The 27500-nt window shown below is 46.8% G+C and overlaps 3 protein-coding genes and 1 long non-coding RNA gene across 17 annotated transcripts in view; 1 reads left to right on the forward strand and 3 right to left on the reverse strand.

The window, feature by feature from the left end:
- Positions 1-4031, forward strand: part of LOC143523148 (uncharacterized) — a 4720-nt gene extending 689 nt beyond the window's left edge. Inside the window, exons 2-4 of the long non-coding RNA XR_013133233.1 lie at positions 1-64; positions 178-256; positions 3737-4031. The exon at positions 1-64 is cut by the window's left edge and continues 322 nt beyond it. This is a non-coding gene — a long non-coding RNA (uncharacterized LOC143523148). The remainder of the gene's footprint in view (positions 65-177; positions 257-3736) is intronic.
- tbc1d1 (TBC1 (tre-2/USP6, BUB2, cdc16) domain family, member 1) overlaps positions 1-8743 on the reverse strand; it is a 64403-nt gene extending 55660 nt beyond the window's left edge. For 2 of the 5 annotated variants that reach the window (XM_077017243.1, XM_077017236.1), the window contains exons 1-3: positions 8494-8740; positions 5528-5808; positions 4812-5048 (exon numbers count right to left, since the gene is read on the reverse strand). In XM_077017243.1, coding sequence (XP_076873358.1) covers positions 4812-5048; positions 5528-5803 — 513 coding nt within the window. In that variant the 5' untranslated portion in view covers positions 5804-5808; positions 8494-8740. Of the gene's footprint in view, positions 1-4811; positions 5049-5527; positions 5809-8493 lie in introns of all 5 variants that reach the window. The other 3 variants (XM_077017228.1, XM_077017220.1, XM_077017252.1) reach the window with 3 other exon arrangements.
- Positions 8744-9783: 1040 nt separating this feature from the next.
- Positions 9784-18101, reverse strand: pgm2 (phosphoglucomutase 2). Of its 8 annotated transcripts, none has more exons than XM_077017445.1 (14): positions 17974-18101; positions 17207-17303; positions 16257-16424; positions 15766-15957; positions 14722-14805; positions 14344-14537; positions 13786-13975; positions 13264-13361; positions 12956-13145; positions 12660-12753; positions 12299-12428; positions 11950-12139; positions 11717-11850; positions 9784-11487 (listed from the first exon to the last, which is right to left on the reverse strand). In XM_077017445.1, exons 2-14 carry the CDS (start codon positions 17279-17281, stop codon positions 11385-11387), a joined length of 1842 nt encoding a protein of 613 aa, XP_076873560.1. In that variant the 5' UTR covers positions 17282-17303; positions 17974-18101; the 3' UTR covers positions 9784-11384. The 8 variants fall into 8 exon arrangements, with proteins under 8 accessions (XP_076873560.1, XP_076873571.1, XP_076873551.1 ...); XM_077017456.1 differs by lacking the exon at positions 17974-18101 and adding an exon at positions 17684-17702; XM_077017436.1 differs by lacking the exon at positions 17974-18101 and adding an exon at positions 17622-17640.
- A 1388-nt stretch (positions 18102-19489) lies between these two features.
- Positions 19490-27500, reverse strand: part of frmpd1a (FERM and PDZ domain containing 1a) — a 28763-nt gene continuing 20752 nt past the window's right edge. For all 3 annotated transcript variants that reach the window (XM_077017478.1, XM_077017487.1, XM_077017496.1), the window contains 2 exons: positions 26329-27500; positions 19490-26148 (listed from right to left, as the gene is read on the reverse strand). The exon at positions 26329-27500 is cut by the window's right edge and continues 37 nt beyond it. In XM_077017478.1, coding sequence (XP_076873593.1) covers positions 23507-26148; positions 26329-27500 — 3814 coding nt within the window. In that variant the 3' untranslated portion in view covers positions 19490-23506. The remainder of the gene's footprint in view (positions 26149-26328) is intronic.

Below are 27500 nucleotides of genomic sequence, written 5' to 3' on the forward strand. Positions count from 1 at the left end.
ACATGTCACGTATTTTAGCACGGACATCTGAAACAAATGTACGTTTTAGAGAACACCGGTGAAGGTAATCTGACTTCTCTATCATAATCTTATTCAGCGACTCAGTTAACTGGACAGCACGCCACCTAGTGGCTGTGCAATTCAAACTTAGTCAAGGCCATTATTTTTCCCCCATAGGTGAATGCACAGGTGTCCAGTTTCTATGCATGGGTTGGAATTAATATTTGCAAAACAAAGCTCCAGGACCAGGACGAAGGTAAAGGGCCACTGGTATATTAGCATCAACTTATCGTCGACCTCGTTGACCCTGGATTTAAAAAGTGGTTTATTGTTGAGTACTTCCTTTGTCGTGTCAGAAGTGTTAAAACAAGAATGAGAACTTGGCATATAAAGAGCTTCTAATGCTCACACTCACGCACACATCCTCCCTCTCTCTCTCTCTCTCACACACACACACACACACACACACACCTCATTCTCTCTCTGACACAGTGACATAAGAGCTATTTCCCCTCTAAAGTAGATACTGTTCTCCTTAATACTACATTACACAATTGTTTCAGCATTCCAGCTCTATAAATGTTTGCACTGCAGTCAGCCTTATTTCAGAGAACAGATATGACCTTTGTGTTTTACGGGAAACATCACCAATGCATTTATTAATTTTGTTCTTTTATTGATCCTAAGACTTTGAAAGCTTTGCCACCCAAGCCACCAGTGCTCAGATCGTCTGACAAACACTCACGAGTTAAGGCACGAGTCTCAAGTTACATGAACAATAAAAAAATATGAGGTTGCTGGTCACATATACTAACAGTGCCTGAAACTTAACACTGAATTTGTACTAGTCTGCAAACTAATGTCATCTAACAAAAAAAATGATCAGAGAATGTAGCTACGGTGTCAAGAAAACAAGTTAGACAGATGTCTCATCTTGCAAAACTCGTAGTCACAGCCCCTATTAAAATCCAGTGTCTATCTCTTTCTTCTGATATAAGAAAACGCTGCTACTGTCACCGGTGCTCCGTAGCGACCCCTACAGGACAACACTGATTTTGACGCTAATAAAAACTTCCTTAGTTGCAGTCAAACTAAGTTTAAACTTGTCACGCTGTCGCTGAAATGAAAGAGCACGCGGGGAAAAGAACACAATCGCAGCATCAATTCCAGTCAAACACACTGTCCCCTGCTTTGGTGTACTGTTTAATAGGGATGTATGGCATTTCGGACGGAGCCTTTCATTCATTGCTTTTTCAGGGGTGTGTGTCTGCACTGCCCCCTGTAGGTTCATAGAATACCGCAAGGATGAAAGCGCTAGTCTAAATGAACATGTGCCCTTATCAGATTTGCAAACCATCTGATAAGTCCTGCACCTGTGTTGCGGAAGTATGACTCAGACGCATGGCAGCACTAGCTGTGTGCAGTCTAACTCCTCAATATGCATATTTAACTATCAAATATGCACATTAACTAATCAATATGCATATGTCACTGTTAAATATGTACATCTGACTCCTGAATATGCACGTTAGCAATTCAAAATTAATTAGTACTTATAAGAAGTTACTCCCAGTCATAAATTTGGCTCATGCTGTGTTTCCTCAATAATGCCGGCTAAGAAGTTAGCCCTGCAGTAGCAGAACCGCAGTGAGTGTGTGGGGACCACAGTGGGGGCGTGGGGTCTGCAGTGGGTGTGTGTGGGGACCGCAGTGGGTGTGTGTGGGGACCGCAGTGGGGGCGTGGGGACCGCAGTGGGGGCGTGGGGTCTGCAGTGGGGGCGTGGGGACCGCAGTGGGGGTGTGGGGTCTGCAGTGAGTGTGTGGGGACCACAGTGGGGGCGTGGGGTCTGCAGTGGGTGTGTGTGGGGACCGCAGTGGGGGCGTGGGGTCTGCAGTGAGTGTGTGTGGGGACCGCAGTGGGGGCGTGGGGTCTGCAGTGAGTGTGTGTGGGGACCGCAGTGGGTGTGTGTGGGGACCGCAGTGGGGGCGTGGGGACCGCAGTGGGGGCGTGGGGTCTGCAGTGGGTGTGTGGGGACCGGAGTGGGGGTGTGGGGTCTGCAGTGAGTGTGTGGGGACCACAGTGGGGGCGTGGGGTCTGCAGTGGGTGTGTGTGGGGACCGCAGTGGGGGCGTGGGGTCTGCAGTGAGTGTGTGGGGACCGCAGTGGGGGTGTGGGGTCTGCAGTGAGTGTGTGGGGACCACAGTGGGGGCGTGGGGTCTGCAGTGGGTGTGTGTGGGGACCGCAGTGGGGGCGTGGGGTCTGCAGTGAGTGTGTGGGGACCGCAGTGGGGGTGTGGGGTCTGCAGTGGGTGTGTGTGGGGACCGCAGTGGGGGCGTGGGGTCTGCAGTGAGTGTGTGTGTGGACCGCAGTGGGGGTGTGGGGTCTGCAGTGAGTGTGTGGGGACCGCAGTGGGGGTGTGGAGTCTGCAGTGAGTGTGTGTGTGGACCGCAGTGGGGGTGTGGGGTCTGCAGTGAGTGTGTGTGGGGACCACAGTGGGGGTGTGGGGTCTGCAGTGAGTGTGTGTGTGGACCGCTGTGGGGGTGTGGGGTCTGCAGTGAGTGTGTGTGTGGACCGCAGTGGGGGTGTGGGGTCTGCAGTGAGTGTGTGGGGACCGCAGTGGGGGTGTGGGGTCTGCAGTGAGTGTGTGTGTGTGGACCGCAGTGGGGGTGTGGGGTCTGCAGTGAGTGTGTGTGTGGACCGCAGTGGGGGTGTGGGGTCTGCAGTGAGTGTGTGTGTGGACCGCAGTGGGGGTGTGGGGTCTGCAGTGAGTGTGTGGGGACCGCTGTGGGGGTGTGGGGTCTGCAGTGAGTGTGTGTGTGGACCGCAGTGGGGGTGTGGGGTCTGCAGTGAGTGTGTGTGGGGACCGCAGTGAGTGTGTGTGGGGACCGCAGTGGGGGTGTGGGGTCTGCAGTGAGTGTATGTGGGGACCGCAGTGGGGGTGTGGGAACTGCGGTGTGTGTGTGGAGACCGCAGTGGGGGTGTGGGGACTGCAGTGGGGGTGTGGGGACTGCAGTGTGTGTGTGGGGACTGCAGTGGGGGTGTGGGGTCTGCAGTGAGTGTATGTGGACCGCAGTGGGGGTGTGGGGTCTGCAGTGAGTGTGTGGGGACTGCAGTGTGTGTGTGGAGACCGCAGTGGGGGTATGTGTGGGGACCGCAGTGGGGATGTGGGGACAGCAATGTGTGTGTGGGGACTGCAGTTGGGGTGTGGGGACTGCAGTGTGTGTGTGGGGACCGCAGTGGGGGTGTCGGGACTGCAATGTGTATGAGGGGACCGCAGTGGGGGTGTGGGGACAGCAATGTGTATGAGGGGACCGCAGTGGGGGTGTGGGGACTGCAGTGGGGGTGTGGGGACCGCAGTGGGGGTGTGGGGACCGCAGTGGAGGTGTGGGGACAGCAGTGGGGGTGTGGGGACTGCAGTGTGTATGTGGAGACCGCAGTGGGGGTGTGGGGACCGCAGTGGGGACGTGGGGAGTGTGAGATATGGGCCTGTCCCACATGTTGGGGAATGTGTGTTATGCTGGAGCACCAAACCAGTGGGAACAGGTGTCCTGTACAAAACAACACAACAAAAAAAAAAAGAGAGATGCGTGTGTGCTTGAAACAGAATATCCCCAGAGGGTGCCCACATGCGGACGTAAACAAACACACACACACGTAAACACAATCACTTCTCATTTCTTTTAGGTATGACACACCACTGAAACCATTTTTTTTCTTTCTTTCTTTGATGACACCAGACTGGAGCAAACCCCAAGAAAGCTATAGTCTTGGCACTACAGGAAATGGTTTCTATGGTGACCTAAATCTACATCCTGTCCCTAAGGCAACTGAATGCTGGTGGCTAATATTCACCTACACCGTGAGCTGGGTGAGCTGATTGGTTAACTACCCTTCCTCTGGGACTTGGGCGTGCAGGGTGTGGTATTAACTGAGACTGATCCTCACCATGTGCCTGGACGACACATTCACTCCTGGATAACGCAATGTATGTGCCTAACAGAGATGGAAAATTAAAACCAGGGTGAGAGAGGGGTCAGTGTGTGTGTGTGTGTGTGTGTGTGTGTGTGTGTGTGTGTGTGTGTGTGTGTGTGTGTGTGTGTGTGCTTGAGCACTTGTAGGGGATACAGATCTCCTGTTCTATCCCAGGAAAGGCCACAGTGATGTATCTGGTGTCCCTCAAAACAAATACTGGTGAGGTCACAGCGTCACACACTCCTGTTAATAGCTGGGTAGGTGGCGGGTGAGCTGGTCTTCTTGAGCAGAGACCAGGGCTGTGGGCCTCCTCTCCTCCATCTGTATGTTAACACTGTCGGCATGTCTTCATGTCTTATTTCACTTCTCTGCCTCTCTGTTCACCCACTGACCTCTGTTCTGTCTTTCTCGCTCTATCTCACACCATGGGTATGTGCTGTAATGCCTATGTGTGTGCGCACTGAGTTATGTCAGTAAACACACACACACACTGCTGACATTTAGAAGTCCAAACTTGACATCAAAGCACTATCTCACTTCAGGGCCTCTGGCAAACACTGAGCCAGTTTTCAAATATTCATCACTGATCCATAGGAAGAATACTGACAGAGTAACCATCTGCCCCTGTAATCCGTGCCTTCAAGCACCAGCGTCTTTACTCCATGGCAAAGTTTCTTTTGTTGAGACATGACTTACATAAAATATTGTCAAGTACAACCACTTGATGATCAAGTAATAAAACAGCATTGAAAGCGAGAGCTCTTTGCCCAGGGCTCCTCCCCCAATGCTCCGCCTCCCCCAGAGCTCCTCCCCCAAGCTCCTCCCCCAGCCCCTGCCTACCTCCCTCTGCTGAAGGCAGCGGAACACGTAGCAGGCGGCGGTGCTGTCGTCACGGAGCAGACAGCCGAACACGCTCGGCTCTTGGCTGTTCCGGATCAGCTTGGCGACGTGGCGCGGCCGCTGCTCAAACAGGACGGCGTGGCGCAGTGGGTCCCGCGTCCCGCCCGGTCCCGCCACGTCCAGCGTGCAGCGGACCCACGATGCTGATACCTGCAGGAGCACCGGCTGGTCCCGGACCTGGAACCAGGAAGCCACCAGGGGTCACCAGAGAACTCAACACACCACCGATTACTTAATTCAGATGGATGAACATCAACCTGTCTCAATCAGTGAAGCTCTTAGTGACTGACAGACAGCTGGATTTAGGTATATTAGCATCTCAGTGATATACCCTCGATATTTTATCTAATAACAATGTACATAAACACCATTATTTAAAACATTGAATACTCCTGAGTAGAACTGCTGGTGTTGGCAGATGTTAGACGTTGCAGTCACAGAAAGTCTTCCAACACACCAAAGCACTCTCCACTCACACTGACTTAGACTGGTGGGATTCCCCGGTTTTAAATCAAGGGCTCAAATACATTATTTCTCCACCAACCAGAAAACAGCAGCCTTGATGAACATAATAAAATAAGTAGAATTGCAGCTGCCTATGATCCCAGACTCTCGCATATCAATCTGAATCACAGCTGTGATTGGCTGCCGCTGACCTCCAAAGATGTAGTCCCAGTGAGGGTGGTGCTGAAGCCCCTCTCCTTCAGACGTGGCCTCCGTATCTCCGCCACCACCCACGGCAGCATGGCCATGGTGGTCTGTGGATGCACGGTCAGTGAGCCCACCAGCGTCAGCCTGTACTGGACCTTCTCCTCCTCATCCCCATCTTCCTCTTTCCCATCTACATCTTGTGGCCAGGAGGAAGGGGAGGGACCTGGCGGAGGGCAGTCAGGGCTGTCCCGGGGTTTGACCTGGAAGCAAATGCCATCCATGACCCCTGGAGAGTAAAGCAGGAGACCAAAATTAGATGACTGAACATAGAGAAGAAACACCTGCTTATCACTGAACTCAAGTATTCATTACCTCCAGGGGCACTGAGATATCATTACTTCTGACCTGTACTGTAGTGCAAAAGTCAGTAATTACATATCACCGTAAAGCCAGTGCCTGTAAAATATAACCTAGTTATTTTTGTTTTTCACCCATCAACCACAATGCCATGCTGTGGTCATGCAAAAATCACGACCTTTGACCCAGTACTGGAGTGGAACACACTGCAGTGGGACGTTTATAAACAGTTGCGTACCATGGCACGTTCACACAGTAGAGGCATGTGGCCAGCGTGGCTGGCTGTAGCTCACAGGTTTGATCCCAGTTGATCACAGGTTTGATTCCTTCATTGTCCACTTAAACACAGGGTTGTGTAACTAGAGCAGGAAATCCCCTATATTATCCCTATATTACTACATACTGCTATTGCACCATTGTTCTTGTGAAATATTAAATCTGCTGGATGCTTTGCAACTCACGATTGGACTCTCCCTTGCTTTATTTAGACAAAGATTGTACACAACATCTGAGATTGGCCCTGATGGTACACAACAAATGTATTTCATTAAAGAGCTTGTGTATATTGAGCTCTTAAACAATATCAGACTAATATCATGATAATGATAAATACAACGATATACTGAACAACTGTTTGTATGACTTCATGTTTGTCCTAGGTTTAATACCTCTTTAGCAATATAAGCTGCTTTGGAGAAAAAAAATCTAAAATCTAGTCAGACTGAAGAGTTTGGTCAGACCGATACCCAAGTATTGAGATTTTATGCACTGACGCTTTTTACAGGACTAAAAATAAATGAATACATTTATTTTACTTTACTTTACTTTATTCATTTATTTTTTACACCAAAATAAATGAATAAAGTAAATGAGCACACAACTATCATAATCTGGCCCAATCAGATTATGTAGGCTTGGTATTGTGAAAGCACAAAAATTAAGAGATTAAACAACACCATGAGGAGAACAAGAGTGTGACAAAGGTCAAGAGCTGAAGCAGAGGATCATAACATCAAGAGCTGAAGCAGACCATCATAACCTCAAGCAGGCACCTGTTATCTAGGATTTCCAAACTGATATTAAGGAGTTAAAATATATATACTGGGGAATTAGAATGAAATGAATAAAAAATTAAATGAAATGTGTCATTTTTGTCAATTGTGATTTTTTTCACAATTTCAATCTAAATTTGTCCTCCGCATTTACCCATCTGTGCAATTAGAACACACACACACAAACACACACACTAGTGATTACTAGGGGGATGTGGTGCACACATGCCCACAGCGGTGGGCAGCCCTAGCCCGGCACCCGGGAAGCAGAAAGTACTATGTTCTAAAATTCCTTTTAAATGTGAACTTGTAACCGCTAAATAATTGTTATTCTACTGATCATCTTTTGATATTGGTCTGTTGATTCTAGAATTTGTAAAATTTTTAATTTGTCAGTCACAGCAGTCGATTAGATCGTCTTGCACATGGAGTATGAATTTAGGGTACTGTCCTGAACTGGTATGCCTACTGGTCTCTCAGATGCACATTTTTGTCATCAATGTTGGTGGAGTCCCTCATGGTTCCATCCTGGGCCCTCTTTTATGTTCCTGTTAAATACATTTTCTACACACGTAATATCTCTTACCACGTTTATGCAAATGACAAACTTTGTAACAAACTTTGCTGTTAACTCAGAATCATATGATCTGTTGTTGCTTATAACTAAATAAATAAACAGGGCTTGTTGACCTTTAAAAGCGATGTCACACTCCAGGTTGTGGTTTTATAAAGCTAGTGGTTAATAATAAACACTACAAATACTTGTTATAATTTTGAAATGTACAATTTTCAGAGAGACTACCTTTTGTTAGTCTGGACTAAACTAGGCCTTGTCTTGTGACCATTTCACTCTCATACTTGTGTAGTATGCAGGTTATATGCAGGAGAGAGAGAAGGAGAGTGAGAGGAAGAGAGAGGGAAAGCAAGTGTGTCTAAATACCTTCATGTACATTCCAAATTTGAACAGATCTAAATATCAAAAATACCGCTACTCTATTTGGCAAATCTCTCTCTCACACACGCCGGTCTCTGGAAGGTATAAATAGCAAGGCATGCCACTAAAGCTACATCTGTTATTCTGTCGTTACCAGTACGGTCAGACAATTAGAGACATGCGCATTCTCGTAATATGCGATTATACATCTGAGCACGGATAATCTAACCACAGGTATCACATGCATTTACACCATTTAACATGTGTTAATGTATTCCAATAATTCAAAACTTTATGACAGCTCCGTAAGCAAAAGCCTCCGGAGACTAAACACTACAGTATGAATGCACAGTTGAGAATGAGACGATTGGCCCAACGAACTATTTTTGCGTTTGCCTAACATTTGATACGAATAAATCTGGCAGGAAGAAGCTGAAGGACTCAACAATATTGACACAAACTACGACAAGTGCCAATCACGCTGCCCAAGGTCACGTAAATACGGTTATACACGTATATAGTAAATAACGAGTAGCCGTGTGCAGGACACCACTTGACAACTAAGGATTTATAGAGATTAAACAGACTACTCAAAGTGAGATGACTTCATTTGACCACTTTCAGTTACCTTTTGGGCTACGTGCAGGAAGTCCTTCAGTAACGGTCTTAAGGTTTCCTCCAAATTCTGTTAATTACTCGCAAGTTCATCGGCGCCGGGCGATTCTTAGAAGGTAAAAGTCGTTTTGGTGAGCAGCGTCCGTTAATGATGCGGTTTCGTGAAGACCAATGGGCCCGTCAGGTGTGTGTGCGGTCCGCTCCACACTTAGAGGAAGTTATTCTCTCTGACGTTTGAGTGAAGCATCTGGCTCCGCTCAAAGCGCATCAGAGGAACTTCTCACCAATGACGAGCACGCGCAGACGACAGGGTCCTCTCGTCCATCTGCAAGTTATGGAGATCCGATTTCCGGGGGGTAAAAATTTGTTTGGTGATTATTCTAGTGAAATCCTGCCTGATCTAGAATGCTTGCATTTAACCTAATCGCAAAATGTGGTTGCCTGATTAGTCACTATTAGGCACAAATCAATTTGTGCACTGCAAATGTCATTGGGCGGTGAAGTGGGTTTAGTTGGTCATTGGGTCAAACGATCTAATGAAACGTTCACACCGTGCACTGTTGCTCCGTTTCTGGAGGATGTGCGCTAGTGTAAGCAGTGGCACCAAATCAGTCCGCACAAGACTGTTGCTCTGCGCCTCAGGGTTATAAATAGACCGGTGAGAGCCCAACGACCAGGTCGAGTCTCTGGAGAGAAGTGACCGACGAACGGACCGCAGGGTTTTCTTTCCCCACAGGAGTTTCATTGCGGGTTAATCCGCGAGGTGCACACAAAACCAAATGTAGCCGCGCCTGACAGGTTCATTTTGGATAATGTAATCTGGAGAACATATTACAATTTGAATTTCTGCATTTCATCCTATAAGATAGCGGAAACCTAATAGGCACAGCATCCGTGCGTGTTTTGTACTGATACCCGTTTAAAATCAATATTCCGTTCTTTACAAAGCAGCGTGTTTTTAAAACGAGACATTTGCGGAAAATATCGCCACCTAGTGGAGGAAAAATATGACAAGCGAGCAATTTGTTCACTTCACCACTAGAGGGCGCTAGCTATACGTGAGCAGACCCTCTCTGTTTAAGCTACTGCAGGACTGAATTTCAAATTTAGCTCTGCATATGTCCCTCAATTTCAGTAATAAAATATAAATTTCAAATAAACAATTTAGTATGGATGTTGTAATCTAGCCTTACCTTATTCTCTGTAAGTACATAATTGTGAATTATGACTGATTTTGATTGGTCAAAATGTCCACACAAACATTTTTGGTCCCGACAAGGAGTTAAACACAATAAAAAAGGCGTTGAGTGACATGGCATTTATTGCAAGCAAATGGCAGACTATACAAATACACGAGTCAGGCCTTGTGCATAACAACATTAATCCCACTCAAACTACTAACCACCTACACACAGCTGCTTGCATAGTAACATTGACAATCACACAGCGCAGAATCACACATCAAACAGCTGAAGAAATACACTATTTGGCTTTGAGTCTACAGGGAATGTTAGAAGATGACACAGGACACAGTGGCGCTTGTAGTGTTTACCGGTGCGTTGGCTTAAACCTCACAGGCTTCCGTACCCCTTGACTGTTGCCGGGTGATGACGATGGCACAGGGTTGGACTGTACTGCTGTGGTACCTCACTGATGGCACAACGCTCAAGATCATAGCAACAAAATGAAAAAGCCTGCCAACCGGAGCCATTTCCGGTCTCTAAAAACGGTGCCAACAGTCCGGGCCGCGTTTCTCCGAGCCCGAGGTCACCGTCGACCCCTTCAGGATACAGGAACCAAATAACTTCAGTTTTAGGTTCACTTGGATAAAAAAAAAATTTACTAAAGTGTCTCATCTGTTCTGTGGCACTGAGCTAGTTTTACAAAACTAGAATGTGTTTTTAGTAAAAATATGAAATGTGTCGTAAAACTGATAAAGGTAATTAATGAATATTCATGGTACTTCATTAATATTAAAGAGCAGGGGGCAGGGCTAAGAGATGGAGAGTGTAGTGTTTTGAAGTTTCCACACTGGTGCCGCCCCCCCGAGGCTAGCGGCTAAACCTGCAGAAAGGTATGGAACGTTCTAGCACCTAATCCACCTCTCGTTACTCAAGACAAAAGAGAAACAGGATTACACACGCTGCTCTTGTACGTACGTGCCTCCTCACTCTGAGTAATCACTGCTGAAGTTCAACCGTTTGGCTGTGTTATTGTTGTACGTGTGTGTGTACAACAAATCGCAGTGTAGGACATGAGGTTTATATAGAAACACGACGGTTCCGTGGTCCTGGATCAGCAGACAGGTAAAGGTGCGCCAACGGCGCCGTTCTACGTGAGAAACAGAACCAGCACCGCCGAGAACACACACCTGCCCGGTTGGTTATGTTCTGTGTCAAAAACGCTTATAACGCGCCACGTGTAGGTTAAGACTGGAAGATCTCACACAGGTGAGAACGCTGGCTTAACCGGCTCAGTGGATAATTTTTCTTTAAAATATTTGAATTAAATTGATTACATTCATATATATTTTGGTCTATATTTAGTACTTTGGGGAGGTTACAGCTAAAAACAGATAAAACCATGTGAGACACTCTCCGTTTTGTACAGTTAGACAGTGCTTTTAAAAAATATATATATATTTAACAGTGTTTAGCATTGAATTACCTTCATATTGGTAGTTTTCTCTCAGTGCAGAGGTTATGGCTTTGAGCGGTTAGACCTGCACTAGCCGGTGCTGTTCGCGTGAGTAACCTATGAGATCAGGCTGCACCTCTAGAACCTCCATTTTGAATTTACTGAGCAGGGAGAGGCGAGGGGGCGGAGTTAGGAGGGAGGGGCAATAAACGTGTTCTTTGCTGGTGCAGATTCACCGACTGGATGCAAGTGTGTTGACGCGTATGGTCACTCTGGCCGAGGGGTCAGGTTGTTCTCCTGGGGCTGGAAGAAGTTCTCCACGATGGCATCCACCAGCTTATTTAGCTCCGCGCTCAGCTGCTCCACATCACTGAGGGTCACACACACACACACACACACACACACAGACAGAGACAGAGACAGAACACACATTTGGTGACCAAAGAAGAAACTCCTTTTAAAGGGTCTGAAACCACAAGGTCACCCGTGTCCATAAATGACCGGTTTCTGAGCAGTTCGTGACCCTGTTTGAAAGGGCAGTGTGCTGCTGGAGGACGTGAGGAGGCCCCTCCCCTCTGCCCCGAGCCGCAGTTCCTCACCTGTCCCCCGGGGCGGCGCACAGCTCGGTGTAGTACTTGATCTTGGGCTCGGTGCCACTAGTGCGCAGGGTGGCCACGCCCCCGTTAGCAAAAGTAAACGTGATCATCTGACTGGTCTTACTGGTGGGGAGGATCTGAGAGAGAGAGAAATATTAATATGAAGAACAGGGCCTTTAAAACATCAGCATAGGCAGTAAAGAGTTGTGAGCTCTGAGGCTCGGGGAGCAGCTCACAGCCTGGTGATCGGCCTGACTGCTGTCGTATCCCGTGGTGAGGTCTCGCACGCCGCTGATGGGGAATCCCCGGCACTCTGTAGGGTACGACTTTTCCCCACCGCAGTTCCTCAGGCGCTCAAACAGACGTCTGATGGTCTCCTGCTCGTGACAGATGAAGTAGGAGTTTTTGGTGATATGGTGGCCATACCTGGATAGGAAGAAACAAAGGTTTAAAAGTCCATTTGAAAGTCAATTAAACCATAAACAGCTCACACACACACACACACACACACACACACACACACACACACACACACACACACACACACACACACACACACACACACACACACACACACACACTCACTGGTCGTAGACGGCTCTGAGCTGCTGGGAGAGCGAGGTGTTGCGGGAGGCCAGGTAGGAGACCATCTCGCCGGCGATGGCGGCCGCGCTCACGCCGTCCTTGTCCAGCACGGCCGGGCTGCACATGTATCCTGGGGAAGACACACACACAGCTCACATACAAGCACACAACGTCCATGGGTGGTTCGGATCGGAGAGAGCAGTCATTTCAGAAGACGGCGTGATTCTGGGATTACTCTCTGCCTTCTGATTTTTTATCAAACGACTTAAAAATGAAAAGGTTCAGGAAAAAAAATTGTAGAAACTGCTGAGCATGAATGTATAATGACACGCGTCTTTAATAAGAGCGCAGGCTGTTTTACCGATGGCTTCCTCGAAGGCGAACAGCACAGTCTTGCCCTGGTCCAAGAGCTGCCTCGCTCTGTTACCCATCCACTTAAAACCCGTCAGCGTCTCCTACAGACCGACGGGGGGGGGACACACACACAAAGAGAGGGGATGAAATACTACTCACATGAGGACTGCATGAATGAACAACCCTGGCTTAAGGCTGCTATATGTGAACAGCCCGTTCTACAACACCTACGAGTGCCAGGACACTGGTTTGGGTTCTGGGATGCACTACGGTGCATTGTCAGCGGTGTGGAAGGGGCCGTACCTCGAAGTGGAAGCCCTCTTTGAGGGCGATGGCACGGAGGATCTTGGAGGAGACGGTGCTGGCCAGCATGTAGACGTCCTTCACGGAGGTCTCCGGCGCCCCCTGCTGCTGCCCCCGCTTCCAGCACTGGAAAAGCCACCAGCCGAGCAGAGCGCCGAGCTCGTTTCCAGAGAACACCTTCCACTCTCCACTAGAGGGAGACAGAGACGGGGGGGGGGGGGGGGGGGGGGGGAGTTCAGTAATGCCTGAAAGCTTGAGATCAAAGGAGACACACAACACACACACCTCGGTTGTATCAACACACACACCTCGGTTGTTTCTCAGCCACAGCCAGTCGGTCAGCATCGGGGTCATTGGCCAGAACCACTGAGGCTCCCTCTTTGTCCGCAAGCGCAAAAGACAGATTCTACACACACACACACACACACACACACACACACACACACACACACACACACACACACACACACACACACACACACACACACACACACACACACACACACTTCAGCATCTGTCTCAGAATGGGAGGGCCTTAACAACTGTGGTCTAGCGGTATTCCTCAGATTTTGACCTTGTCCAGCCTAATCTTAGTGCAACTCAACCCAAACACACAGCCAAAAAATAAACCCACACCCAGAGTTGTTTGTTGAAGGACACAATAAGGTCGGAGTTTCTGCTACAGTATGGAGTGTCACAAGTTAAGACTTCTGGTTGCACTACACCTACCTGAAGAACCGGTTTTCCATACATTAAGTATATGTTCATAACGCATGAACACTGAAGGTGTGTGTGTGTGTGTGTGTGTGTGTGTGTGTGTGTGTGTGTACCAGCACTCCTGCTCCCTCCTCAGGGTTGGGGTACTCCACAGTGGGGAACTCAGGGTCTGGGTCTTTCTGCTCCTCAACAGCATACGGGGGTCGAAGGTCGAAGGCCTTAAATGCAGCCTGGACAAACACATGCCCCACACCGTGGACGGAGGTGTGGACGATCTTCACCTCCGACTGCTTGTTCAAGTCCCTGAGACAGAGAGGGTTAAGAGTGTGTGAGTGTGCGTCACCCTCTACACTAGCAAACAAATCAAAGAAACTTACTGAAGGTGAAGCTATTCCATCTGGCCTAGATTTGTGGTACACACACACACACACACACACACACGTCTGCAGTACAACTACAGACAGCCTTCTTTTGTAGTGCGGGGAGGTTTAAGGCTCAAGGCCCCAGCAGTGGCAAAGCTGGGAATTGAACCTGCGACCTCCTGACTGTGAGTTCAAGGTTGATCCCAGCAGGTGAACGCAGCGATACGCCACTGCAGAACCAGCCACACGAGATAAGGAGTGACTTCTTGGGAAGTGTGTGTGTGTGTGTGTGTGTGTGTGTTTCTGTACCTGTGCAGACACAGCTGTTGTATGGTCTGCAGGTATTCTCGGTGGATGTCCTGGTAAGGGTCTTTGATCAGTGGGCTCTGGGAGGCGGACTCTGTGTCCCATGACTCCGCCCACGGCTGCAGGTCCTCCTCTATAGCTTCTGCAATCCCCTTGTCATGGGGAGGAATGATCTGGGCTCCATTCTCCCAGTACACCTAACACACACACACACACACGCACGCATGACTACACACTACTTCCAGCCATAAACTGAACAGCAGTATTGGTAATCAAACCAATAAATCATTAATTAACTTGGTAAAATAAAAAGGATCTGTGTTTCAGAATAGGTTGAAGGAACCTACCAGGAGAATATAACAGATAAATGAGGAGATGTACCTTGTACCCATTGTCCTGTTTGGGGTTGTGGGAAGCAGTCACCATGATTCCAGCACAAAGACCCAGATGAGACACAGTAAAAGGCTGAGAGAGAGAGAGAGAGAGAGAGAGAGAGAGAGAGAGAGAGACTCACTATACAAACCCTGATTAACTGACTATACACATATTGGAGGCAATTAAACTATAACCCTACAGAAACTATGAACCTGAGCAATGAGCTCATGGCTGCTGTATTAATTTACTTACTCTGCTACTGTGTGCATGTGGTGAGCACATGATCAGGTGCTGCCAGCTCCCTGATTGGATAACAGAATTAAAAGAACTATTCTCACTGGCTGGCAGACAGGAATTCAGTGTGTGAGGGTCATGAGGTCACTAGAGTGGAAGATCTAACGGGAGATGGTGAGCACCCATGAGGAAGAATGTTCCGGGATTATTCTTCAGTTTGTCTCCATTGGATTAGAGTATTAAGGTTTATTTTTAAGAGATAAAATATGAAGTATACTGATCTACAAGACTCCAATTCGTTTGGTCTTAAGATGTCAGTTTAAACCATTCTGCCTAGTCCAATAACTCAGCTGGACTCTCTAAATCTAGTGGCAGACCACTTGTAAAGAGTCAAAGTGCATTAAAAGAGTGTGTGTGTGTGTGTGTGTATGTACATAACTGGTGGTGATCTAGTTGATCATTGGTGGACAGGCACTCTGACCTGGGTCCTCTCTGTCAGACATCCATCTAAGTTGCATAGTACAATACACACCACTACACAAGCAAGGCTTTCCTGCTGTATTGTACCCGCATTTGCTCGATAGTTAACCCTGACCCTAATCCTAACCCTGACCCTTGGACTTTATCCCAGGTGAAGCATCGATGTCGGTGGTGCTCATTCTCCAGCACTGGACAGAGAACAGAACACCTTAATGAAAGTCCAACGAGTAGATCACAGAAACAGGGCAGTGCTCCCTGGAGCTGGAACCCCCTGGTCTTAACAGTCACTGCGTCTCACGTCACCTTTACGCCAAGCTCAGAAGCGCGTGTGCTTACCACATAGGGTGTAGGGGTGAAGACGGAGAACAAGTGAACCGGGACTCCGCGGCTGATGAAGACAGCGGCAGCGAGGGAGGCAAATCGCTCACTGCTGCCCCCGCTGGCCGTGTGCCGACGTGCGTCAAAGCCAATCACCACGCCGCGCTCCTTCAGATCAGTGAAGCTGCGCTCCAGATAACGACAGAAGCCCTGAGAGACAGAGAGAGAGACAGAGACAGAGACAGAGAGAGACAGACAGAGAGACAGAGAGAGAGACAGAGAGAGAGACAGAGAGAGACAGAGACAGAGAGAGAGACAGAGAGAGAGAGAGAGAGAGAGAGAGAGTTTACAACATGCATAATATCTTTCAACAGTCTGTGTTTTTAAGAAAAACTCTTGCCAGTACAATCACGTGATAAAATGGTGGATCATGACAGTTTGCTTGATGATTTTTTGGTGGTGTTCTGTGGCGTTTCTCTCGTGCAGTCTTCTACAGCAGTCTCTCTCACCTGGGTGGTCTGGATGATGGTCAGGTCGTTCATGCGGGACACTCCAGGTCCCATGGCGGCTCTCAGCCCTGCCGTGCCAAACTCCATCCGCGGACCAAAACACTTCCGCAGCTCCTCTATGGCTTTGTCCTTCACCATGTCTCGGATGAGCAACGCTGTCTTGGGGTTCTGTTAACAAGCACACACAGTTACGGGGCTGAAAAGAGCAGCCAAACACTCCTCGAAGATCTGGGATGTTTTTATATTAGTGAAATTAAACATAATAGTCTAGTTCTTGCCCCAGACTTGGGTAAGAAGTCTACACTTTAATGACTACAAGGGTCTTGTACCCCTGGAATGAAATAAAGAGGAGTAAATTAAAACACACACATTGAACATCAAATCACACACACACAAATGCTGACACTTCCTCATCTATTACAGATTCTCACTAAACACACTACCACAAAAGAGTTCACGAAGCTCCTTCCCCGCTGCCTAACACTGTTATGTGGTTACTTCATTAACCCCATGTCTCCATGTCTCTCTCACTTCTGGCTGATCCGAGTCCATCTGCTTCCACTTACGACCGATGAATGAGACTCACGCGTCCAAGCACGTTAGCTAATACAGAAACAGACAGACGAGCTTCTCCGTTTATTCATCATGCAGCCGAACACAGTGTCCACACGGAGCACGTACGACATTCAGCCCTCAAGTGCTCACAGAGCAGTAAATAAACCAGGGCAACTGGACAGTGTGTGGAGATGTAACCCAGGACTGGAGGCTCAAAGGGTGGAGACCGCCCTCACTGTTATGAATTAAGATGAATAATGGCTGAATGATGGATGTGTTAGACACGCAGTGAGGCACGAGAGCAGACAGACAGGCACGAGAGCAGACAGACAGGTGAGATCAGCTCCACAGTGATGGTGTTAGCTAACAGTGCTAGCTAGCTGACACTAGCCTACCTTGTCAAACTCTAACCACTGTTTGACGGCGCTGTCCAACCCGACGTCTCCGGTCGTCTCCACGCCGTTCTCCATCTTGTTATCGCGTTTTAATCACCTAAAAACACAGACAGCTTATTAAATCTAACTTGTTCAATATCGTCAGCTACAACACTACAGCTGAAGCTGCTCGCTGTAGGACTGCGCGAGCTGCCTCTCGCGCCGCTCTGAATTGTGTCGCGAGGGGTTAGACTTGTATCTGATTGGCTGAGACGATTCATCTCACTGAGAGCCGTTACGATGTCCACTCACTCAGAGCCGTTACAATACGAGGTCCACTCACTCAGAGCCGTTACAATACGATGTCCACTCACTCAGAGCCGTTATAAAACGATGTCCACTCACTCAGAGCCGTTACAATACGATGTCCACTCACTCAGAGCCGGTACAATACGATGTCCACTCACTCAGAGCCGTTATAAAACGATGTCCACTCACTCAGAGCCGTTACAGTACGATGTCCACTCACTCAGAGCCGTTACAATACGATGTCCACTCACTCAGAGCCGTTACAATACGATGTCCACTCACTCAGAGCCGGTACAATACGATGTCCACTCACTCAGAGCCGTTATAAAACGATGTCCACTCACTCAGAGCCGTTACAATACGATGTCCACTCACTCAGAGCCGTTACAATGGCGAAACACAGCTAAGAGGATGTGTAGCCTTTATGGAAGAGGAAGTGGTTGTTTAGCACCATCAGCCAATGTGTGAGAGAGGGTCACCTTGTCTTTATTCTGCTTTTGGACATCATCTCCATCTGCCTGGTAGAAGGTGTGATCATGCCTGCGTGCACTGGACTCATGAAAAATTTGGAACAAAAGAAACAACGTTTTATGGCAAAAAGTGGCATTTACCGCAGCCGCTGCTCAGGAAGGAAGCCTTGCACAAGGACCAATCAGGGCGGAGTCAACATCAAAGGAGAAGTACTGGAGGGTCCAGTCAGTTCTCCTCTCATTTCCACTGGAGATCCCTACCTGCCACCAACATGTACACCTGCAGTCATCTGGCTGGAGAGGAATGAAGTCCTGTAAGTCTGGATTAGATAATCCACACAGTCCCTGACCCCAAGGCCATGCCTGGAGCGTTGTGTTTTCATCGAGTCTCACGCAGACCACACAAAGTGACTGCACAGCAGCTGTAGCTGTATTCAGCAGGTGGAGGTCAATGGATGTTTCACCTTGACTGCCCCAGCAATAATTGATTCAGCTTAATGCTTATAGTACAGCAACATAGTACAACAACATGGTACAACAGCCCACAAAACACCGCAGCCCTTCAAGCTTCCTTTTAATAGGGACTATAGTGCGTTACAAAGCATGTCGATGCCTTTCATCATTTCATCACGTTTGTTCATTCGCCGATTCGCATATTCAACATCCCAGGTGCTCAGGGCATGCTGTCACACACCCGTCCAGACCTGAGTGTGTATGGTGAAGTACAGTTCGTATGTGGCGTGGAGCAGGTCTTCTCAGGGCCTCCAGGCAGGTCTTCATCAGCACATTCACTCACCCGTAAGGAAAGAGGAGTGATGCGCTCCTGAGGTGGCATGAATGTGAACGTTTCCTCCATTCCTGGTAGGGGTTGTGAAGGAAATATTGATTATATTCATGTGTGATTCATGTTAATCATGTCCATGTAGACGCTATAGCGCAGTCTGTGTGAAAAGTACTGCTTGCACTGCTTAGTAATTAACTTTGACCATATTGAAGATGTTTTTTTGTGCAGCAGCAGAGTTAGTGATAACATTGCTTATCCGTTTCTATGCACCCAAGGTTGAATCCCAGGGAAACTGATAACTGCTCCTGGGAAGCAGCATCCTTAGTTTTTTCTACACACACTTTGACTATAAAGAATCTGGACTGAGAGACAGTTCAGAGTTACTGCATGAAGTGTAAGCTTCACATCATACTTTTATACTTTTATATTTTGTAACTCTCTTGCTATCAAATAAATACTGCTTAATATATTATAAGACCTCCACTTCTGTGCCATCAATTCCAGCACAGGGTTGTTGCAAATTCTGATCCAGACCAGTAAAGAAGAAATAACATGGAAAAACAGTTGCTTCCACTAACTCCTGGAGTACTATTTTGTCTATCATGATGGGCCTTCAGACACTGCATGTAACCAGTGCTGAAGTTCCAAAGAACCGAGCACTCACTGCTCAAAAGAGAAACATACAAAAACATTTATCTGCCTTTCTGGGTGCATGTAATATTCACAGTACAGAGCGGAGTCTAAAATAATCGCAAAAGAGCTTCCTGGACTTGCAGATAGACCTGAAATGCTATATTCATATAAATTAAACTGCTAGTTGCTTTGTGGAAAATTTCATTTCAAACAAATGAACTAAAATCAAAAGGACAAAAGAGCCATTTAATAAACACGAGGTCTGCAGCGCGTCATAGAGAAAGCAGCTAAAGTACTGAGAACGTGGTGTGTCATCTATAAAAAAGAAAACTTTGACATACAGTATAGTTATTTCACATCCTTTTGTATGCCTGTCCAAAGTACACATAGTATAGATACTGGCCACTACAACAGAACACCATAAGCATCTACAGTGGATATAAAAAAGTCTATATATCCACTTGTTAAAATGGCAGGTTCTTGTGATGTACAAATGAAAACATAATATGATGTCGGAAATCTTTATAATGAAACCGCATCATGAAATGAAACAATAAAAACATCTTAGGAAAAGATATTTTTAAAAGTGCAATAACCTGGTTGCATACGTGTGCAGCCACTGAACGAACACTTGAAGCACCTTTAGTTTTCATTATGGCTTTCATTCTTTTGGGCAAGTGTAAGTTTGGCACTTGGTGACTTAATATTTTGGCATTCTTCCTTGTAAGAGCATTCTGACTGCGAGATCATTGGGGTTTTTCCTGTGCACAGACCTTTCCTGAAAACTCCACAGAGTTTTAAATGGATTTAGATCTGGGTTCTAGCCAAGCCTTTTCAACACCCGATCTGGGTTCTAGCTAAGCCATCTTATTTAGGTAAAATCATTCCTTTATTGATTTATAGGCCTTTGGTCAATGTCATGCTCATCTTCATCTTATGTGTGTTAATAGAAGCATCAAGGCTTTGTGCTAAAACTGGATGGTGTTTAGAGTTGTTCAGGTGTGCCTCCACCCAGATTAAATACTCGCCTCCACCTGATGGAAACCAGCACTACAGCACGCTACTCCAACCTCCATGCATTGCCATGGGAACAGTGCTGGATGAGGCCAGCTCTAATGTGATGGCTGGCCAGAGGTGAACCGGGTGAGCCCTCATGGGGTTTTGGTAGGTAGGACCCAATTTCTGACTTGGTTTATGACTGGGAGTGAGTGAAACAATAGGGAGGGTTAAAAACATGGGGACTGGGAAGCGAACCTTGACCCCAGAACTAAGAGGTCAGATGAAACACGTTGAAAGCAAAACAGAGCAAACGGAAACAGCCAGGAAATGGTAGAAGACAAAAAAGAAAATGGAAAAAATCCCTGAAAGGTTTGTGCAAGAAGAAGAAAGGACACCAGAGGAAGGCCTGGCTCTCCATTCGCCAGACCAACTGATGTCTGGGCGTGTGCTGCTTTTAAGGGCCACAGAACGAGTGTAGCTCATCTAGCTTCATTAGGCCGTCTGCGCCCTCTGGTGGCCAGTGGTGGTATAGCGCTGGAGCCGCCCTTACCACACCAACACCTCCATGTTTCACCATGGGAACCGTGTTTTTGTACCAAACACTCTTGTGTTGTATTTCCTCAACATCTTGATCATTGTCTTTGGTGTGTTCCATGGAATATGCAATGTTTTTTGCACACTTATGCAAGATGGACTTTGTACAGTTATTTATGTTTTTTGTATTTGTTTGCCGCTTAAACAGTTTTGGTTGTTTGTCATTTGATTTTTAGTTGTTACAGTTTCACAGTTAAGGTAAAAAAAACATACAGTTTAACTTTTTTGCATCACAAAATTTAAATGCCTTTTAAACAGGGACATGTAGACATTTCTATCCACTGTATCTAACTTCTGTCACTTTAAGCTTTCTGATAATTATACTTTGTGCAGATAACAGAGGTAACAAGTATTCTAACAATGTGTTACACAAGGGCAGCTGAGACAAATAAAGACATCTCTGTATCCTGCATGTATGTATGGTCAAAACTAAACACAAAAAAATGAATCGAAGGAAATATGCAATTTAATATGAAGTACCTGTACTACCCCAAAACAGCATGTCCACTTATGCATTCTCAGGCAAGAGAAACAATATTTTCATAAATAATCTGTAATAAAATAATGCAGTGCATTCAAGCAGATATTTAAAGGTGCCATAGAATGGGAACTCTTGTTTAACTAAGGACAGTTTGGTACATGGAAGTGACATACTGTACTATGAAATTCACTGTCTGTTCCTTCAAATGCAAATTCCCCATAAGCAAAACAGGGCGGTGATATCGGCCAGTTCCAATAGATCTAATAACATTTATGCACCTAACATTTATATATACCCAAGCCCATGTTCTAGCCTAGGAATTGCTAACATGGATCTGCATGTCAAAATGTCAGCAGATGAAAAGCTGGTTTTGCTAGCCATGATTTTATCCATTTTATTTATCCAGATCATCTTACATTGATAATTTCATAGTGAGCGAATACTTTTGTGTTGAGATAATAGCATGACGACGTAGCTATTGTGCCGTATTTACACACAGGTTGTCTTGCCAGTGTCCCATTCCCATCTGTGTTGTCATAATCAGACTTCCATATCTACGTCCCGTGAGTCTTGCGAGTTTTAATATGGGATCCCTGATGCCCACAAATATTAGAAAGTATCTCAGAAATTATTTTTAGCGCGATCAAGTGAGCCGACGAGCGAAAGAAAAGTAACAGAGAAATAGTACCAAATAGTAAAGGTACCATGTAATGAGTTTATGTAGGGTGGGTTGTCTGTATAAATATTCAATATAAGATGTATTTTTGTTAATCCCTTTGTAAGGTACATTTCTACTTTATATTTCATCAACAAGAAAAAAACTCAGAAGCTAAATTGACTGGCTGCTTAGAGATATCGGCTGTGTTCGAAATAGCCTACTACATACTGCAAACTGCACTCAGTGGATACTGCATACTGGTCCTCGTAGTAGTATGCAGTACAGTTTCCAGTATGCAACAAAAGCAAAGCATACTACGAGGTCACATGTACTGCATTGCATGATGGGATGCAGTACACCATGAAGATAGCTCTGTTCGCGTACTGGAATATTTTGCTGAAGTAGTATGTCATCCGGGGATGTTTTGCATACTGGAAAAATCATTTTTATTTACATACTGCATACTGGATACTGATTTGGGGTCCAAGTATTATGCCAGTAGTATGTAGTTGCCTATTTCGAACACAGCCATCCACTCCGTAGCTAAATAGCTCCTTCAAGCTAACCATAGTGGAAATGATTGGCATGTGACAAGATATCTAGTCAATATCTTAAAATCAACTATGTCAGAGAACTGAAACACTTCTTAGCATGTTTGTATTTCATAGTACGTCAGGTCCTACTTACAAATGATTTAGGCTGCCAACAGATGTTCCTAGTGCACGACAGGTTCAAGCACACGGCTAAATGTCTACATACACCATGGTTCACCTCTTGCAGTGGTAGTGATTTACTCTGATATCACAGTGCTTCACTGTACACAACCAATAAGTGAGCGCAGGAAATTATTCACACACCACAAAAGGGAAAATCTTTTCCATTTTAGGGCCAAATCATTCGGTTGTGACTGGGCATGTCAAACTGGATTTGGGTATTTTTAAGCCACCTTCACACACCTTCTATGTAGATATCCCACAACACATAATGTGGCACCTTTAAATACTGACAAAAAACAACAGTCAGTCTTCATATAGTGATTGTCAGTTACTGTGTATGTGTTGTTTGCCTGTGAGTTATTGCAACTGTATAGCAACAAGCCCGGCATTATGTTTTGTCTCCAACACCCATTTTATGAGTGTGTGTGTGTGTGTGTGTGTGTGTGTGTGTGTGTGTGTGTGTGTGTGTGTGCATCTTTGGATGCTCTAGTTAGGTTACCCTGGCAAAAGTCCATTAATCTATATACAATATCTTAATTGGTTTGCTTGTACAATCCCTTTGTTCAGATTTGGCAGTATTCTATTCATATATGAGGACTTGTTGCCAGAGGCTTATATGTCCATAAGAAATACTCCCAAGGTTATAGTTCCATGACATATACGTCAGAGGTCAGAGGTCAGAGGGCAGTTAATGTCCGGAACAGCTGTGTGAGACAGAAGACTGAAGTCGTGAGTGACGTGCACTTGCGTGCGAGAAGCTTAACACTGAGATCTTGGCAAGTCCTCCTCCCCGTGGCAGAGCCCACGTGCTCCGCCGCCTGTGCAAACTCACGATAGGTCTGCGCAACACCCGTGAGTCCTGCCAGTGCTTGGGTGTGCCGCTCTAGGCACCTCTGACAACTGGAGAAACTCAGACATACACTGGTCAGCTGGACCAGCGAGGTGAAGCTCTCGGCCAGAGCACGCAGGGTCTCAGTCGGGGTCTGTTCCACCCTCACCACCTGCTGGCAGCCGGCGAGGAGCCCCCGTGCCTCCATGTGTAGTCTGCGCTTGTTTTCTGAGAAGTGGTCTACACACATGTCTCTGGGGTGCTCCTGCATGGCATCGCGATCCTTCGTGGCACCAGCCAGGACTGTTAACAGCGTGTCGACATCTCTCTGCAGGTCCAGGAAGCCCATGGGCGGTGAGGGGTAACGCCGTGCCAATAACGCGACGATGGCGTCTTCGTGAGGGTATGAGATGAAGCAGTCTGAGCCATCCAGGGGTGACAGAAGAGACCTAAGTTCCACAGATGAGGATGGTGGCAGGACCATACGAGGGAAACAGGAAAGGGGGGAGGATGGTGAAAAGGAAGGAGAAGCGGACAGTGATGAAGATGGGGCAGATGATGAGGGAGGGGCAGATGATGAGGGAGGGGCAGATGTCATTAATGCTGTGTGCACTTTCTCATTTTGCTGTGTAGTGCAGGAAAATTCATAGACAGTCAGCTCATCGTCAAAGCTGTCACTATTTAGGGCACCACTGAAGCAGTTTGTGTACACTGCTTGGCATCCACACACTTCCGTGGGTGTTTGAGCACCCTTCATAACCGTATTTGTCTTCTCATGAGAACATGGGCTAGGCAGGCCATGGGGCTGAATACAAGTAGGCTTAGATTCACAGTATGGGAAAGCCCCACAGCCAGAGGGTAGAAGGGGACCGCTTTCTCCTTGTATTTGCCCAATCTCTCGGGATGTTACTACATCCCACTGCCCATTGAGGTTTCCTGTAGTAACTACCTTTGATGAGCGATTGATCTTGATGGGAGGAACTGGTTTAAAAAATGGAGACGTTGGTGGTTGAGGTTCTCGGGGTTCCTGAGGTTCTCTTTTGTCATTCTGCTCTTCCTGATTCCGAGGATTAGCTTGGCTTATTCCCTTGACCTCTTCAATCACTTCTGTGACCTCTTGACCTTGTATACTAACAACTTCAGTAACCTCAGAAGTCAAGTCAGTCATTGTTGCATCCTCTGTTGCTTCTTTTGCAACCTCAACTTTGCTTATACTTGGTTGTGTCTCAGCCAATCTCTTCGATGTTGTAGTATTACTCCCGATGCTAATGTTACTAGCTAGCACGTCATGGGAGCGTGACAGATAGAGGGGTAATTTCTGGATCTTTCCACGTAGCGTTGATGCAGATAGGCAGCCAAGGATGCCAGGTGAACAAGGTGCAAGCAGGTACCCCTGGACAGGCTCCGCAGATGGAACAGAGCAGGACAGTTCCTGGACAGATGGTTTTCTGGACTTGTCAGTGTCATTGAATGCTGTTTTTTGTTCACGAATGAGAGGTTCCCTCTGAGAGAAAAGGTGTCTCGGTGAGGAAAAAGGTGCAGTGCTCCCCACGGCAGCTGACATGCTCTGGCTTCTGGTTCTCTGTTGTGGTACTGCTTGGCATTTTCCCAAGCTGATTTCCAGACTTCCTTTACCCCTATCATACTTGCGTGTGTGGTGGCTTGATGTGTGGCATATGGTTGTGTCTTGGAAGCTAGCCTGAGGTATTTGTGTTGGTTGCAGGAGTGAGCAACTCTTTTGATCGTCTGAAGAATCCAGGCAGAGATCTTCTAGGAGACATTCTTGGTCATTAGTTTTCACTGGTGAAGTGTTATCACACTCCTCCTGCCTAGATGTGGAAAAGAACAAGTGACCAGAAAGCAATTCTTCATCCAAACCTCCAACTGCACCTTCTGCATCACCACCGTGAACATTGCTATCTGTGCCTTTGGGCTCTGGAAGAGTGCGAACTGCTACGATAGCAGTCGAAGCAGTGGACACAAGTTCAGTGACGGATTTGAACTCCAAGGAATCTGGTTCCATCAACATAACTTGCTGTTTTCGTTGACTAGCTGTATTGATTCTGTTGCCACCCAGGACGTGGTGGGTTCCCGCCCCTCTCAGTTTGGAAGGGGTAATTGGTTTGGACTCCATTTGCACAGGCTCCGCTTCAGTGTTGGTTAGGGATGACACTGTGAGGCAAGAGCTTTGTTCTGATAATCCAGCCTCAAAACGCGAGATCAGACTCTCGACATCGCTGCTGCATCCGAAGCTGTGATTTGGGACTTGGTTTGAATAATTTGTTTGGTCTTTTTCAGGGAACGATACTAATGAGGTGTAATCCGTTTCCATGAATGAACGTCGTTTTCTGCATCTGCTGTTGAACCTCGAAGGTCTGGTGTCCCTGTCCTCTGGTAGATCTTCCTTCGCTTCTGTCTTTTCTCCTACCCTGATCATGATGTTACGTAGGTTCACTGGATGCCTTATGCTGCTTGATTTTATAGAATTGTCTGGAAAGGGGAGAGTTACAAAAATGCATTTCCAATCACACTTTACATTAACAATTTACATTAACACTTTTAGCCAGTACCATAGCACAATACAGCATGAAGACAATAATTACCTCAATACATACAGTATCTTACTTTTAAGAAATCATAAATAGTTTATAGAAAACAATGTGGCCAAACCTGTCATATTGGCTCCTGACAAAGGTTCCTCGGGAAATGTGAATATATCTTGGGCATCAAAAAACTCATCATCTGAGCTACTGTCTCCAAAACCCGGAGGAGGCTGCAGGACTAGAATAGACTTAGCCTCCTTGGTTTCTTCTTCTCCATGTTCAACCTTTTCTTCCTGAGTGTTGGGAGGAGATTGTGTCCTGGGGAGGCTGTGAGCACTGTCAGGTGTCACGTTGGAGCAGATGTTGTAGTAGCATCGTGTGTCACCTTGGTCGAAGGTGAAAACGTACTCCCCCTGAGGCGGTGGGGCACTTGCAGAAGCTTCCTCTAACATCTCCAGTCTATTACCATCTTCCTCACCTACCTGTTTTTCACAATCCTCATCCTCACTGGCCTCTGGAGGACTGGGTAGACATTCTGCAATGCTGGACAGGGCTGCAAAGCATTCAAATGGGTCATTGTTTCCTTGGAAATCAGTAGAACTCAACTCACCATAGAAATTGCCATCTTGACCATATGGTTCCTCTTGACATTGCAATGATAGGGAAGAATCAGATTGAAAGTAATTATTTCCTAAATCCAGGTGGCTTGGATGGCTGGTGGAGCAGTAAGTGAGAAGGTCGTCCTCTTCTAAGGCATCAATAGAGTCACTGGACATGCTCGTCAGGAAATGTGATTCGGTATGGCATGAGTCTGATGTCTCGGACGACGGGTCCTCCATGATGATGCAGTCTGGTGCCTGTGATAACGGGTTCTCCATGGCGATGACGTCTGGTGCCTGGGATAATGGGTCGTCCATGGCGATGAAGTCTGGTGCCTGGGATAACGGGTTCTCCATGGCGATGACGTCTGGTGCCTGCGATAACGGGTTCTCCATGGCGATGAAGTCTGGTGTCTCCGCCTCCTTCTCCTGTTGATCTTCCTTTTCTGCTGTGTCTTCTTCATCGGTTTTTACTTTTTCGCTTTCATTTGCATGCATTAATTCAATTGGTTCCTCTACAGTCTGCGATTCAACTGTTCCATTCTCCCCCTGTTTTTCATTCTTAGCTTCCACAGGGTCACTTTCTTCATTGGCCTTTATTTCTTCGTGCCCTAGAGCTGTTGAACTTACTGCTGCCACCTGTTGATTATTCTGGGTAGCACCAGAAACATGAGTGAGCAGGGCATTCACATCTGTGTCA

The sequence above is a fragment of the Brachyhypopomus gauderio genome, chromosome 1, assembly GCF_052324685.1.
Source record: "Brachyhypopomus gauderio isolate BG-103 chromosome 1, BGAUD_0.2, whole genome shotgun sequence".
Taxonomy (NCBI): domain Eukaryota; kingdom Metazoa; phylum Chordata; class Actinopteri; order Gymnotiformes; family Hypopomidae; genus Brachyhypopomus; species Brachyhypopomus gauderio.